Source organism: Meriones unguiculatus, chromosome 4 (genome assembly GCF_030254825.1).
Source record: "Meriones unguiculatus strain TT.TT164.6M chromosome 4, Bangor_MerUng_6.1, whole genome shotgun sequence".
In the NCBI taxonomy this organism is placed as follows: Eukaryota; Metazoa; Chordata; class Mammalia; order Rodentia; family Muridae; genus Meriones; species Meriones unguiculatus.
Window position 1 is genome coordinate 63,236,282 of NC_083352.1, and position 12,639 is coordinate 63,248,920.

Sequence of the window (12,639 nt, forward strand, 5' to 3'; positions counted from 1 at the left end):
AGCTTTACCAAATGAATCTTCTGGTGCTTCAGCCTGACTATCCTTTCTCTGAATGTGACATAGGTCACATAGCAGAGTGTCTGCAACTTTTCAACCATCCTGAGCTGTAAGGGAAGCAGACAGCAGCTGCCAGCTTAGGGCAAGAAGAGCCTAGCACTTCGTTCTATCTGTGATTCTCTGATGGACTCTATGCATACCTGATAACTGAAAATGCACCAGAACTTTTTTCCCCCTATGGGTTGGGGGCTGGCTTTGAACTCCTGGCCACCTTCCTGCCCCAGCTTCCCTGTCATTGGGAGTGAAGACTGATACCTGGCATTTGGAAAGTTCTGTCCCATGAGGTGGGGTGCCTGAAGCCTTCCCTGGTTCTTAACCCTTATTGCCATATGTGCATGAGTGTTTTTCATACATGCATATATGTACCATACATGTGCCTTCCGCTTGTGGAGGCTATAAGATGTCGAATCCCTGGGAACTGGAGTTACAGGTTGGTGTGAGCTGCCATTTGGGTGCTGGGATTTGAGCCTAGCTTCTCTGCAGGAACAGCCAGTGCTCTTAACTTCTGAGCCATCTCTAGCCCCACTTTTTTTTTTTTTTTTTCCTCTGAGTGTGTCTCTTTATCTCTAGCCATAAGCAGCTTGCTTCTTCTGTTTGGATTTAGAAAGATGCCTGATTCTTGTTCACTGCTGTCAGATGTTTGTGTAGGACCCCTGCAGGTCTGCACTCCATCCTTAGGTGTCTGAAAGACCCATTCCAGATTGATGAGTATGAAATATGAAAGCTGCTCAAGTCCTTTCTACAGGACATCTTCCTAGGCGTCATCAGCTCTCAGCAGCATTAGAGTGAGGTATAGTGGCACACACCTGGGATCTCAGCTGCTAGAGAGGCTGAAACAGGAGTATCACCACAGATACAAGGCCAGCCTGGGCTACAGTGAGTTCAGAGCAGCCTGGGCTATGTATGTAGTGAGACTTTTCCATCTCAAAAATAAAATAAATTCCAGTTGGTGCTGGCACATGTCTTTAATCCCAGCACTCGGGAGGCAGGCAGATCTCTTTGTGAGTTCGAAGTCAGACTGGTCTATAATATGAATTCCAGGGCAGCCAAATCTACACAGAGAAACCCTGTCTTGAAAACCAAACCAAACCAACCAAAAAAAAGAAAGGAAATAAGAGAAATGCCTGTATGAGATCATGAATCCACATGTAAAGGAAAAGAGCACTCACACAAAGGCACACTGCAGGGCAATGGTCACTGTACAGACAACATTGAGAGTTGGTCCAATGACATGACTCAGCAAGTAGAGGAGCTTGTGCCAACTGTGATGAGCAAAGTTCAATGAGCTAAGTTCAACGTTAGCAGAGAACTGAGTCTTGCACATTGTCCTTTGACAGTCACGTGTGTGTACATGTTCCTCCAACACACACACACACACACTCACCCCTTACGCAAAAAAAAAAAAACAAAAAACCCGAGAAAAACAAAAACCCACTGGATTTCAGACATAGCTAGGTTTGAAGCCCTCTGAACTAGAACTGGCCCAACTGAAAGAATTACAGGCATAGTTTGGGAGAGTAGTCGAACCCTTTCTAGTCAGGGGCGCTGCCTTCTCTCTGGCACTCTGGCAGAGGGTGCGCGCAAAAAGGGCCGTAGACTCCCCACAGCAGGCAGTTACTGAACACCGGTGTGCCCCAGGTGCACGTGAGCAGGAAGACGCCCACTCCAGTGTGAGGTCACAAGAGGACGTGCCGCCACTCTACCGAGGTCCGGCCCAGAGCGTTCCCACCTCCCACTCCCGACAGCCTCTCCACCCGGAGGCTAGAGCCCCTTTAAGAACAAGCAGCCGAGCCTAGCAGGAAGAAGGCGGCATCTACGCCGCGAGACGGACGTGTGCATAAGCCAATAGGCGCAGCGGTCGCGGCGTGACCAGCCAATGGGCGCGCGGGGGCGGACCGGCGCGTCTGAAGCTGCTCTCCGAGGCGCGGCGGCCGCAGCTGGGGGCGGGGAGGGGGCGCAGGACCCCAAGCGGGGTCCCCGAGCCGCAGGCACGTCTTGTGGGGCGCAGGGCGGAGGCAGGGGGTCTGGTCGGGGCCTCCCGGGACTGTGGGGGCTGGGGCTTCTCGGGGCAGCGGCGTCGGCCGGGCGCGGGGCGGCGTTGGGGTGCGGGGCGCGCGGGGCATTGTGGGGCCTCAGGGCGGGAGGGTCTCCGGGCCGGGCCGGATCCCGGAAGGAGCCCCGCAGGTGAGGGTCGCAGGGCAGGGACGCGGGCCTCCGGGGCTTCCTGGGGCTTAAGGAGAGGGCCTGACAGGATGTAGGGTGCTGCAGCTGGGTTGGGGGGCTCCGCAGAGAGGCCTGGTGCCAGCGAGATGGTGCAGGATTCCGTAGTGGTGTCTCTGTTACTCTTTTGCGTTTATTTATTTTTGAGACAGGGTCTCACGTAGTCCAAACTAGTCTCCCAAATGTCTGTGTGGCCCAGTCTGGCCTTGAACTCCAGGTCCTCCTGTGTCTACCTCCGAAGGGTTGGGGTGCCTGCACTGCCACACCAGGTTTCCAGGGGTCCTGAGCCTAAAGCCTAGTGCATGCTTGGAGAGCACTCTTCCCAACGGACTACAACCCTAGCTTATGCTTTAGATTTAGGTAGACAGGATTTCGTATAGCCAGGAATTCCTTGGCTTTGGATTTCTGATCATCCTGCCTGCACAGGGATGAAAGGCATTTGTTGGGGGTAGAACCCCGAGTTCTGTGCTTGGTAGACAAGTGCCCTGTCATGTGAGCTACCTCTCCAGTGCCTTACTATGATTAAAAGCTGGAGGTGGGCGTGATTGTAGAGCAGGTTAGAGTCGGGGTTCCTGATGGTGGGAGACCTCAGGACCTTCAGGTGCAGAGCAAGAGACATCTGGCACTGATCCATTCATTTTCATGCTGGGGCCTCTGTCAGACAAGGTAGCCAGATGCAAGGGCCACTACTAAAGATTTCTCAAGCCACCCAAGAGCTATAAAATCGTCTATCCCAAGGCCTCAGGGACTGTCCTCACAACCCAATAACCCCAGCACCCTTTTCTTGGCATTCAGTCCTACTTTTCAACCTTGGCGCTATGGTTGCTGTGTGACCTTGGCCAAGTGGCTTTGCCTCTCTGGGCCTATTGGATGCTTTTTGTGTTAGCTAGGGTTTCCCTACTGTCTGTGTTTATACATTTCACATGATAATTAGTTCTGATAACAGCTAACCCAGCTGCAGCCTGTGGCTCAGAGTTGGGGTCTGTGTTCACCTTTTCAGCCAGGTGAGTAGGATGCCCAATGGATAGATGATGAATGCAAGACCTAGTGTTGCTGAGTCTCCTGAGGGATTCCAACTGTAGGGAACGAGCTGAGGGGACTAGAGGGGCTGCCTAGGTGGAGTTGTCACCTTAGTGCTTGACTGTTCCCCTAGGGCTAGTTCCCCATCCCCCAGCAGCATGGCATCCTGGGCAGAGCCCTCTGAGCCTGCTGCCCAGCCACCTGCTGGCGTCCCACCACTGGAGGACTTTGAGGTGCTTGATGGTGTTGAAGATGCCGATGGCGAGGAGGAGGAGGAAGAGGAGGAGGAGGAGGAGGACCTAAGCGGGCTACCACCTCTAGAGGACATGGGGCAGCCAGCAGTGGAGGAGGCTGAGCAGCCTGGAGCCCTGGCTCGGGAGTTCCTGGCAGCCACAGAACCTGAGCCAGCCCCAGCCCCAGCCCCAGAAGAGTGGCTTGACATTCTGGGTAAGTGTAAACGGAGCGCCAGGTCAGGGGCCCACCTTGACCCAGGGACTTTTTGTGTCTTGAGCTTTGTTTCTCCTTAACTGTGGGTTGGAAGTGACATCAGGACATCGATGGCACCTATATATATATGTGTGTGCATATGTGTATACAAGTATATATACACACATGTATATATGTACACATACACACACATACTTTTGTTGTTTTGGTTTTGTTTTTCAAGGCAGTGTTTCTGTGTAGCCCTGGCTATTCTGTACCAGGCTGGCCTTGAACTCACAAGATTTCCCCATGACTTTGCCTCCTGAGTGCTGGGATTAAAGGCGTGCACTATACCTGGCACCAAAGGCCTATTTTTTTATTACTATTATTTTGAGATAACCTTACTTTGATACTCAGGTTGGCCTTGAACTCACTGTACAGTCCAAGCTGGCTCTAAACTTTGGATCCTCCTGTCACTGTCTATGGGCTTGCTGGTCTCATAGGCCTGTGCTCTGGTGAGCCTCTGCGACTGTTTAAGACAGGTGTGTTTGTGAACTCTGTTTGCTGGCTCACACTCTGGCATGCACACAGAATCTGTAACAGGCTGCCTTTACTCCCAGTGCTGGCAACACCAGCTCAGAGAGGCTGAGTCACCTTCGTGGTGCCACACAGCCTTCGCCCTGGGTGCCAGCAGTTCCAAGCCAACTCCCACTGTGTTTTTCCTAAGTATTTCTCTAGACATGTGACATCTACCATGGCTCAACAGCCGTGTCCAGTTCTGTTGCTCCTTTACTGGCTTCACAGCATTTATTTTCTTCCTAAATTGTCTTCCCTGGGTAGTGCTAGTGGTAATTGTTTCTGTTTTTGTTGTATGAGTGGGTGCTAGGGAATGGAACTCAGGGCCCCTGCGTGCCAGGCAGAGCCGTTTACCACTGGGGCTCTCTCTTAGCCCCTCACTGGGGCATTCTAGGAAGGGTTTCTTAAAATCTAGACCAGCAGGTGCTGGAGAGGCGGCTCTGTGATTTAAGAGCACTGGCTGTAGGTCAAAGGGCTGTTCATAACTGTCTGTAACTCCAAACGGATCTGATACCCTCTTCTGGACTCTGCCAGCACTGCACCCGTGTAGTGCACAAACATTCAGAGACAAAATATCCATACGTAGGAAATTTTAACAAAATCCAGAACAACCATGTTGGGTACACTATAAAAGGCTTATTAGCTATGCTCAGTTTGGGGCCAACCTGGGCTAATGAAACCCTGTCTGAGAAAAACAAAACAGCAGGCCAGGCACAAGGTCTCAAGTCCATCCCAGTGTCACTAAGACAACAGTAGTAGTGGGTGTTCCCTGGAGGGTGGCCTGGCTGTCGGATCACAGGCTCACCCCGGCCCATGCAGGGAATGGACTGCTGCGGAAGAAGACGCTGGTCCCAGGCCCGCCGGGCTCTAGCCGCCCACTCAAGGGCCAGGTGGTGAAGGTGCACCTGCAGATGTCTCTGGAGAATGGCACCCGTGTACAGGAAGAGCCCGAACTGGCCTTCACACTGGGAGACTGTGATGTTATCCAGGTGGGAGCTAGGTGGGCAGGTGGGTGGCATGCCACAGGGCCTGAACTCTTGTGACACTTGCTGGCTGTCCTCTAGGCCCTGGATCTCAGCGTCCCGCTCATGGATGTGGGCGAGACAGCCATGGTCACTGCTGACTCCAAGTACTGCTACGGTCCCCAAGGCAGGTGAGAGCCGGCCTGTGTATTCAACTGCCCCACCATCCTTCCCATTTTCATAGAAAGGAAAACCGAGGCCGAGGGCATCATATCAGATTGTGACGGGTGATTGACATGGGGCACCCGAGGACCTGAGGCCTTGCCTTCCTGCCTCAGATCCATCCTGGCAAGGAGGGTGTGTGGTGGGTACGGCCTGGTTGCCAGGTCTGAGTGTCCCTCGTTGGCTCCACCTCCAGCAGGAGCCCGTACATCCCCCCCCACGCAGCCCTGTGCCTGGAAGTCACCCTGAAGACAGCAGAGGATGGACCCGACCTGGAAATGCTGAGTGGGCAGGAGCGCGTGGCCCTGGCCAACCGCAAGCGGGAGTGTGGCAATGCCCACTACCAGCGTGCTGACTTTGTGCTGGCTGCCAACTCCTATGACCTGGCCATCAAGGCCATCACCTCCAGCGCCAAAGGTGACCTGTGTGTGGGTGTGTGTGAATGTGTGTGGGTATATAAGTCGGGACAACTCAGGGGAGGCAGTTCTGTTTCTTCCATCAAGTGGAAGGGGCTCAAAACTCAGATAGGCTTTTCAGCAAGGACTTTCACTTGCTGAGTGCTATCTTGTAGGATGGCCAGACTTCTGTACCATCACTGGGGTACATAGAACAGTCTAGAATATTCTAGAATATAGTTAGAGTTCCTGTCATCCATAACCTTCTGTCACTGGCTCCTTCCAGGCTCTGGTGACCAGGCACAGTGGTCACTGAGAGTTGAGTGGTCATGCCTCCCTCTGTCTCAGTGCTAAGGTCACAGACACATTGCACTTGACTCCTAAGTGAGTGCTGGGATCTGAACTCACATCCTCATGCTTGCACACAGCCCTTGGAGGCATGGGCCTGTTGCCTCAGTATGAGGGTGGACATGGGAAGGTCCATGACAACTGCATAGTGAGCTGCTTGAGGTCCTGACTGTGATGTAAGGACGTGTGTGGTGTAGACCCCAGAGGAGGGTCTGGCTCTTTCCCAGTGACCACTCCCCCACAGTGGACATGACCTGTGAGGAGGAGGAGGAGCTGCTACAGCTGAAGGTCAAGTGTCTGAACAACCTTGCGGCATCGCAGCTAAAGCTGGACCACTACCGCGCAGCACTGCGCTCCTGCAGCCAGGTGCTGGAACACCAGCCAGACAACATCAAGGCTCTGTTCCGCAAGGGCAAGGTGTGTTGCAGCTGCGTGCTGGCCCCCAGCCTTGGGTGCCCCACAGTGTGTGGCGAGTGCTTGTATACCATCCTCTGGCTGCCATCTTCCCCAGAGGGAAAATCACGTGATGTCATGCCATGGCCTCGGGAGCCCTGAACCTTGTGGCTCTCCCCATGCTGTCTCTCTGCCCAGATCCTACCGACCTGAGCACTGTGCACATGGGGTGCCAGGCTAGCTGTAGACACCGCTGCTTCTCCCCACTAGTTTCTGGGCCCGCCCTTCAGCTCAGGCTCGCCCCTCCGGCTGGCTTGTCCAGCCCTGCATGGCTCCCTCCTCACCTGCTGCAGTTAGGTTATGTATTAGTGTGAGGGTGCAGCCCTGGGGCCCCCACAGGCCAGGGAAGCCAAGGTGTGCAGACACCTGGGCTGTGTGAGAACTGCTTGTGAGGCACCGGCTGTGCAGGCTTCTCAGGGAGACCAGCTGTGCTGTTCCAGGAGCCTGCAGTGTATAAATCAGGCCCTGTCACACAGTTGAAGCCTAAAGAGGGATTGTAGCCAGGCATAGCAGTGTAGTCCCAGTGCTCAGGAGAATGAGGCAGGAGGATTGCCAGTAGATGTAGGCCAGCGTGGGCTACAGTGGAAGATTGGTTATTGGAACTGCCCCATCATGGGAGCTGCCTTCACATCAAGTGGAATTCGTAGGGCTGTGGGGATGTTGAGTCTCATTGGAGGCCCCTATGCTCTGAGTTGCCTGTCCCTAAGTCCCCTGTCCCAGCGCAGCAGTGATACAAATGGCAAGCTGTGGCTCAAGATTGGGGCGCCATTGCAGGGCAGAGGAGAATGATACAGAGAGGGTGCCCGTCTCCCGTAGGTGTTGGCTCAGCAAGGTGAATATAGTGAGGCCATCCCCATCCTGAGGGCCGCCTTGAAGCTGGAGCCTTCCAACAAGGTAAGCAGAGCTCTGGTGGGCTTGTCTGGTAACCATCATTGTCAGCCTTTTGTCATTCCTGCCGTTCTGTCTTCTGGCTTGCCTAAGGGTGGGACCGCAGCTCCCACTTTTTTAGAGCTGATGGGGCCACGTTTCCTAGGGGCCCCCACACCTGACAAACCTGGGGACCAGAAGAAGGGAGAAGTTGCAATGACAGGCAGGTCAGCTGCCTCCTGCACGTGTTCACCCACTCCCACCCACCTCCCACAGACGATCCATGCAGAGCTCTCAAAGCTGGTAAAGAAGCGTGCTGCACAGCGGAGCACAGAGACTGCCTTGTACCGAAAGATGCTGGGCAACCCCAGCCGGCTGCCTGCCAAGTGTCCGGGCAAGGGGGCCTGGGTGAGCCAGGGCAGGGTTGGGGTGGCCGGGAGATGCTGGGGACACAGGCAAGGTAGAAGGGGGGACTCTGTGGGACTGTAGGGCTCATGGTGTTGGAGGCTCATGCAGAGGAAGAACATACCCTTCAGGACTGGGTATTTGGTTTGGGTTTGGGTGTGTGTAGGGCTATCTCAGGCATAGTGAAAGTGCTGCCGAAGGAGGCCTGTGTGGATCTGGTAGTTGCTTTGGCTATGCAGCCAGCTTTCACCCTTCCCTTTATCCACAGTCCATCCCATGGAAGTGGCTGTTTGGGGCAACTGCTGTGGCCCTGGGGGGCGTGGCTCTCTCTGTGGTCATTGCTGCCAGGAACTGACTGTCCTCCTACGCACCTGGACCCTGACCTGTGCTCCCCAACTTCCCCAGGCTCCCTGTTTACTGCCCTCCCTGGCCAAGCCGCATCCTCTGGGTCGGGGGAGCAAGGATTGAGGGTTGCACACCCCAACATGCAGGAAGGACTGAGGCCCTGAAGGGGTTATGGGGTACAGCCCAGAGGAAGGGGCCCTGTTCCTCCAGACCCAGTTGTACATCCCCCCCATAGCCCTGCCCTCTGGGGTCAGGCCTCAGCCGGGGCAGCCTCAATTTTCCCTCTCAGTACGCCTGGGGACAGTACTACCATTTCTTCCTGCCCGCCTGCCCCTCTGTCCAGGCTCCCCCACTGTGAATGAAATAAAGCCTCACCCGCACCCCACTGCCTCCTGGGCGTGTTTCTGCTGAGGCTGAGAAGGCCTGAGTCACACAGCTGAGCCAGGTCACCAACAAAAGCTGCTTTAAGGAGCGGTTGTGGGTTGTGCCTAGGTTGCCACAAATGGACTCCAGAGGACTTCTGCCTTATGTTGTGTCCTGTTGGGTTTGTGTGGACTTGGGGGTGAGTTTTACTTGATGGGTGCTGTGATTTTTGCATATCCACCTGTCTGACACGCATGAGGCCTTAGTTCTACAAGGAAGAGGTGGGGAACCTCACAGTCATGGCCATGGGAGAGAAGGTGGAGCGTCCGTGTATCTGCACGTGTGAGTGCGGCAGTGTGTGTGAGACGCTTTGAGTTGTGATCCAGGCAGGGAATGTGGGCGCTTGAGCAGGGTCCCTGTATGTGTGGATTAGGAAGGCTGGTTCAAGGCAGTGCTGCATTTCACAACAGCAGAGACTGAAGGTTCTGCATGTTACAACTGAGAGCCCAGAGCTAATGGGTGAGGGGGCTGCAGGGGAGCTGAGCCCTTGCGAGGCTGTCCTGTCAGCACTGTCCTGCCCCTGCGACTAAGGGTACCACTTAGACCACCTCTCCCCAAACCTGTGACCTCATATCTCCTGCCATTGCCAGCAGAAGGGTGATGCTTCATACAATGTCGGCTGCTCAAGGCATCCGTTTTGAGGTAAGGCCTCATGTAGCTGAAGGCTGATGCTCAACTCCTCATTCTCCTTCCTCCACCTCTCAAGTGTTGGGAGGGCATACCTGGATTTGTTTTCCCCAAATCCTTAGGAGTTCAGAGAGGGAACGTGCCTTTTCCTGGTTTACACGGCACTTGTGCAGATCTCCAGAGCCCCAGCAGTCCTTGCCTTTTGCTGACCTGGCCAACTCCAGTATTCGCCTGGTCTTGGCGATGAATGGCTGGGCAGCAGTGAGCCTGTTACCAAAGCTTTTCTGGTCTCAGCTAGGGTGTTAGGGAGCCCTACCGTCTCCAGCCTACCTAGGAAGGTGCAGAGTGGCATGTGGGACCTTTCACACCCCAGCTTCTGTGCACCAAAACTTGTACTGGCCTTGCCCCTCCCCCCCCCGCCCCGATGCCCTAGATCCACCTTCCTCTCTGACGTTCCTCGAAGGTGGCATAGCACTGATACACATTGTGCATACTTCTCTTATCTCAGAGGCAGGGTTACTGTGTAGTCTAGGCTGTGGTCTGGGGAGCTCTTGACAGTAGGAATCCTGCTACTTCAGCCCCCCAGGTAGCTAGCACTACAAGCTTTTTGTCATGTCTGGCTTATTCTGTAGTGCTAGGAATCTAAGGCCTCCTTACATTTTTCAGTTGTGTGGTGGGGCTTTGGATGTATGCAGTGGAGCATGCTGCTTCTCTCCCCTTGTGGGTACTAGGGATTAGTTAGGTCATCAGGCTTGGTGCCAAGCACCTCACCCACAGAGCCAATTTGCTAGCCCAGAAAGTACTGTAGTTACAGGGGAGCCGTGCTCCTGATCCCTCACTGGGGATCCTGGGCTGCAACTCTGCCTTTGAAGGTTGGATACAAGTTAAGGAAGAAGACTCTAGATCCAGTGGCGGAGCCTGCCTGCTATCTGACCACTGAGAACACTGAGACCAAAGGATTCTGAGTTCAAAGGCACCCTCAGCTATGTGTAAGTTGCAGGCAAGCCTGGACTCATGGAGTGGTGGCTCAGCACCTACAAGCATTTGCTCCTCTCGTATGGAGGCTAGCATGCAAGAGTTCCCAGCGTGGAGGCTCACAACCATCTAACTCCAGTTCTAGGAAACCCCCATACCCTCTTGTGGCCTGGAAGTCATCATGACGTACACGGGCACAGACACATGTATGCAAGCACTCATATACATAAAAATACCGAAAAAGTGGGTGGTGATTCACACGTATGTCATCACTAGGGAGACCAGGCCTGTCTCAGTGAAACAAAGCATTCCCTGGCCCTTTGCTCTGTGTGCATTAAGTGACCAGGAAAATAGCCAGAGACTTCTGGAGTCTTTCTGCCTGGCCTACAATCTAGGACCTCTTCCCCCATGATACCTTAAAAACTTTATATAAATGTGTGTGGTGGCACTCGCCTGTGATCCAGCATTCAGGGAGGTGGAGGCAGGCAGATCTCTGTTATTTCTTGGCCAGCCTGTCCTGCAAAGCGAGTCCAGGACAGCCAAGGCTACACAGAGAAACCCTGTCTCGGAAAAGATAAAAACCAAACTGTCCATAGGTAGACAGTGAGGACCAGCAACTGCTGCTGATCATCGGATGGATAAGTAAAAGCTGTCAATCACACACAACGGAATATTACATCATCATCAAAAAGGAACGAAGCTGATTCATCTTTGACGACTCAAAGGCCTCAGTTTGTGGGAGCACACTATGAGATGCCCAGAGACGGGAAGATCAGAGACGTCAGGTGACAGAGAGGGCGCAGGGAGAAGTGTAGATGGGGAGCAGGCTTTCCTTTGACATGAAGGAATGTTCTGGAGCAGACAGTGGTGGCATTGCGCAACGCTGAGGACGTGGTGGCTGTCGCGTTACAGAGCTGTTTATCGGAAGGCCAGCCCATCTATGACGTGGATGTTTCAGTTGCTGAGCTTTCAGCATCAGGAGCGCTCAGCATGCCACCCCGTTTCCACAGCTCCAGACACCGGGCGTCCGGGAATCCCCTTTAGCCGTACACACTTGATTTACATAACCACGCCTACTCCCCCAGGGCTCGCGCAGGCCCCGCCCACTTCACGCTCGCGACCGCTCTGCGAAGCCTCCAGCACAGGATCGCTGAAGAAAATGCATAAGTATAAAAAATGAAGCCAACCTGCGTCCCTGTGTTAGGACTCACGCATACTCCATATAAAGCTGGGGCTAAAATTTGCAGATGGGAAAAAAACAAAAAACAAAACCTGCCAGCACCATGAATATGTATGAGGCAAAGGCGGAGAGGGTGGGTCCGTCCGGCGGTCCGCGTCACGGCCAGTCGCGCACGTGGCCGGCAAGCGGAGGCCTGGGACAATCCACGCACGCGCCGAAGGCGTGGCCATACCTGCACCAGGAATACAGCAGCGAGACAGGGGGCGGGCGTTACAGCGCTTGGAGGTGTGGCCAAGCGCGGGGCGGCGGGGGCATTTCCTCAGTGACGTGAGAGGGTCCTCGGCGTCTGGGGGCGTGACCATGGGCGGGCTGGAGGGGGCGCCTTCTCCGGAACCTGTGGGCGTGGCCGGTGCGTAGGCGGGCGGCCAGGCGATTTTTTTAGCTGTGGGCGGGCCTTCTGCAGGCTGGGGGCGTGGCTATCGCGGGGCGCCTCCGCAGGCTCTGCCTAAGGAAGGCGCGCTTTAGCCCTCGCTCCCCGGGAGCTTGCCGGCGACTGGAACAAGCCAGTCCGTCATCCCGAGCCCGCAGTTTACACTCTCGTCAGAGAGCGTGGCTGACCTCTCGGAAGGGGCGCAGCTCGGCGGCGGGGGGCGCGGCCGAGAGGGCTCCGTAGGATTTTGGAACGGTAGGGAGCGTGGCTACCTTCGCCTCATGAATAATGCAGCGCGAGTGGTCAGGGAGGAGCGCGTCCGTGAGAGTTTGGGGGTGTGGCCACCGCGCAAGCGCAGAGGAGTTGTTTGTCGGGGAAGTTTCCGGGAGTGCTCGGGGGCGTGGCCAGTCCTCCGCTCGAGGTGATGTTTCAGAGCGAAGACTGGCCTCTCGAGACCCCTTGGGGCACGGCCATCTGCGCAGCGGTTAGCTGGTCCAGCCGCGCTCGCAGCGCGCGTGGAGGCCGCGGCCCTGAGGCGCGGGGGTGGGACTGCCAGCGCTCGGGGGCGTGGCCAGCGTGCGGTCGCTGCCCACATGTTAGCCAGCTGGTTGCAACGGGGCGGGCTGGCGGAGGGGCGTGGCTATGCTGTCCTCATGAATAATGCAGCACGTCGGCGGGCGGCGGGGCAGGGCGGGGCCGGCGTGCGGG

The 12,639-nt window shown here is 55.3% G+C and overlaps 1 protein-coding gene across 4 annotated transcripts; it reads left to right on the forward strand.

Annotated features, from left to right (window-relative positions):
- Positions 1-1,890: 1,890 nt before the first annotated feature.
- Positions 1,891-8,676, forward strand: Fkbp8 (FKBP prolyl isomerase 8). Of its 4 annotated transcripts, none has more exons than XM_021638018.2 (9): positions 1,891-2,045; positions 3,431-3,744; positions 5,119-5,288; positions 5,364-5,452; positions 5,683-5,900; positions 6,471-6,643; positions 7,496-7,573; positions 7,823-7,954; positions 8,220-8,676. In XM_021638018.2, the coding sequence occupies exons 2-9, from the start codon at positions 3,456-3,458 to the stop codon at positions 8,304-8,306; spliced, it is 1,236 nt and encodes a 411-aa protein (XP_021493693.1). In that variant the 5' UTR covers positions 1,891-2,045; positions 3,431-3,455; the 3' UTR covers positions 8,307-8,676. The 4 variants fall into 4 exon arrangements, with proteins under 4 accessions (XP_021493693.1, XP_060237967.1, XP_021493691.1 ...); XM_021638016.2 differs by having other exon boundaries at positions 1,892-2,045; positions 5,680-5,900; XM_021638017.2 differs by lacking the exon at positions 1,891-2,045 and adding an exon at positions 2,111-2,241 and having other exon boundaries at positions 5,680-5,900.
- Positions 8,677-12,639: the final 3,963 nt, after the last annotated feature.

Excerpts from the sequence above, each read along its gene's own strand:
- Fkbp8 (XM_021638016.2), top strand. The coding sequence starts at position 3,456 with ATGGCATCCTGGGCAGAGCCCTCTGAGCCTGCTGCCCAGCCACCTGCT. Across the intron at positions 5,453-5,679 it reads TGCTACGGTCCCCAAGGCAG|CAGGAGCCCGTACATCCCCC; the intron begins GTGAGAGCCGGC and ends CTCCACCTCCAG. Across the intron at positions 6,644-7,495 it reads CTCTGTTCCGCAAGGGCAAG|GTGTTGGCTCAGCAAGGTGA; the intron begins GTGTGTTGCAGC and ends CGTCTCCCGTAG.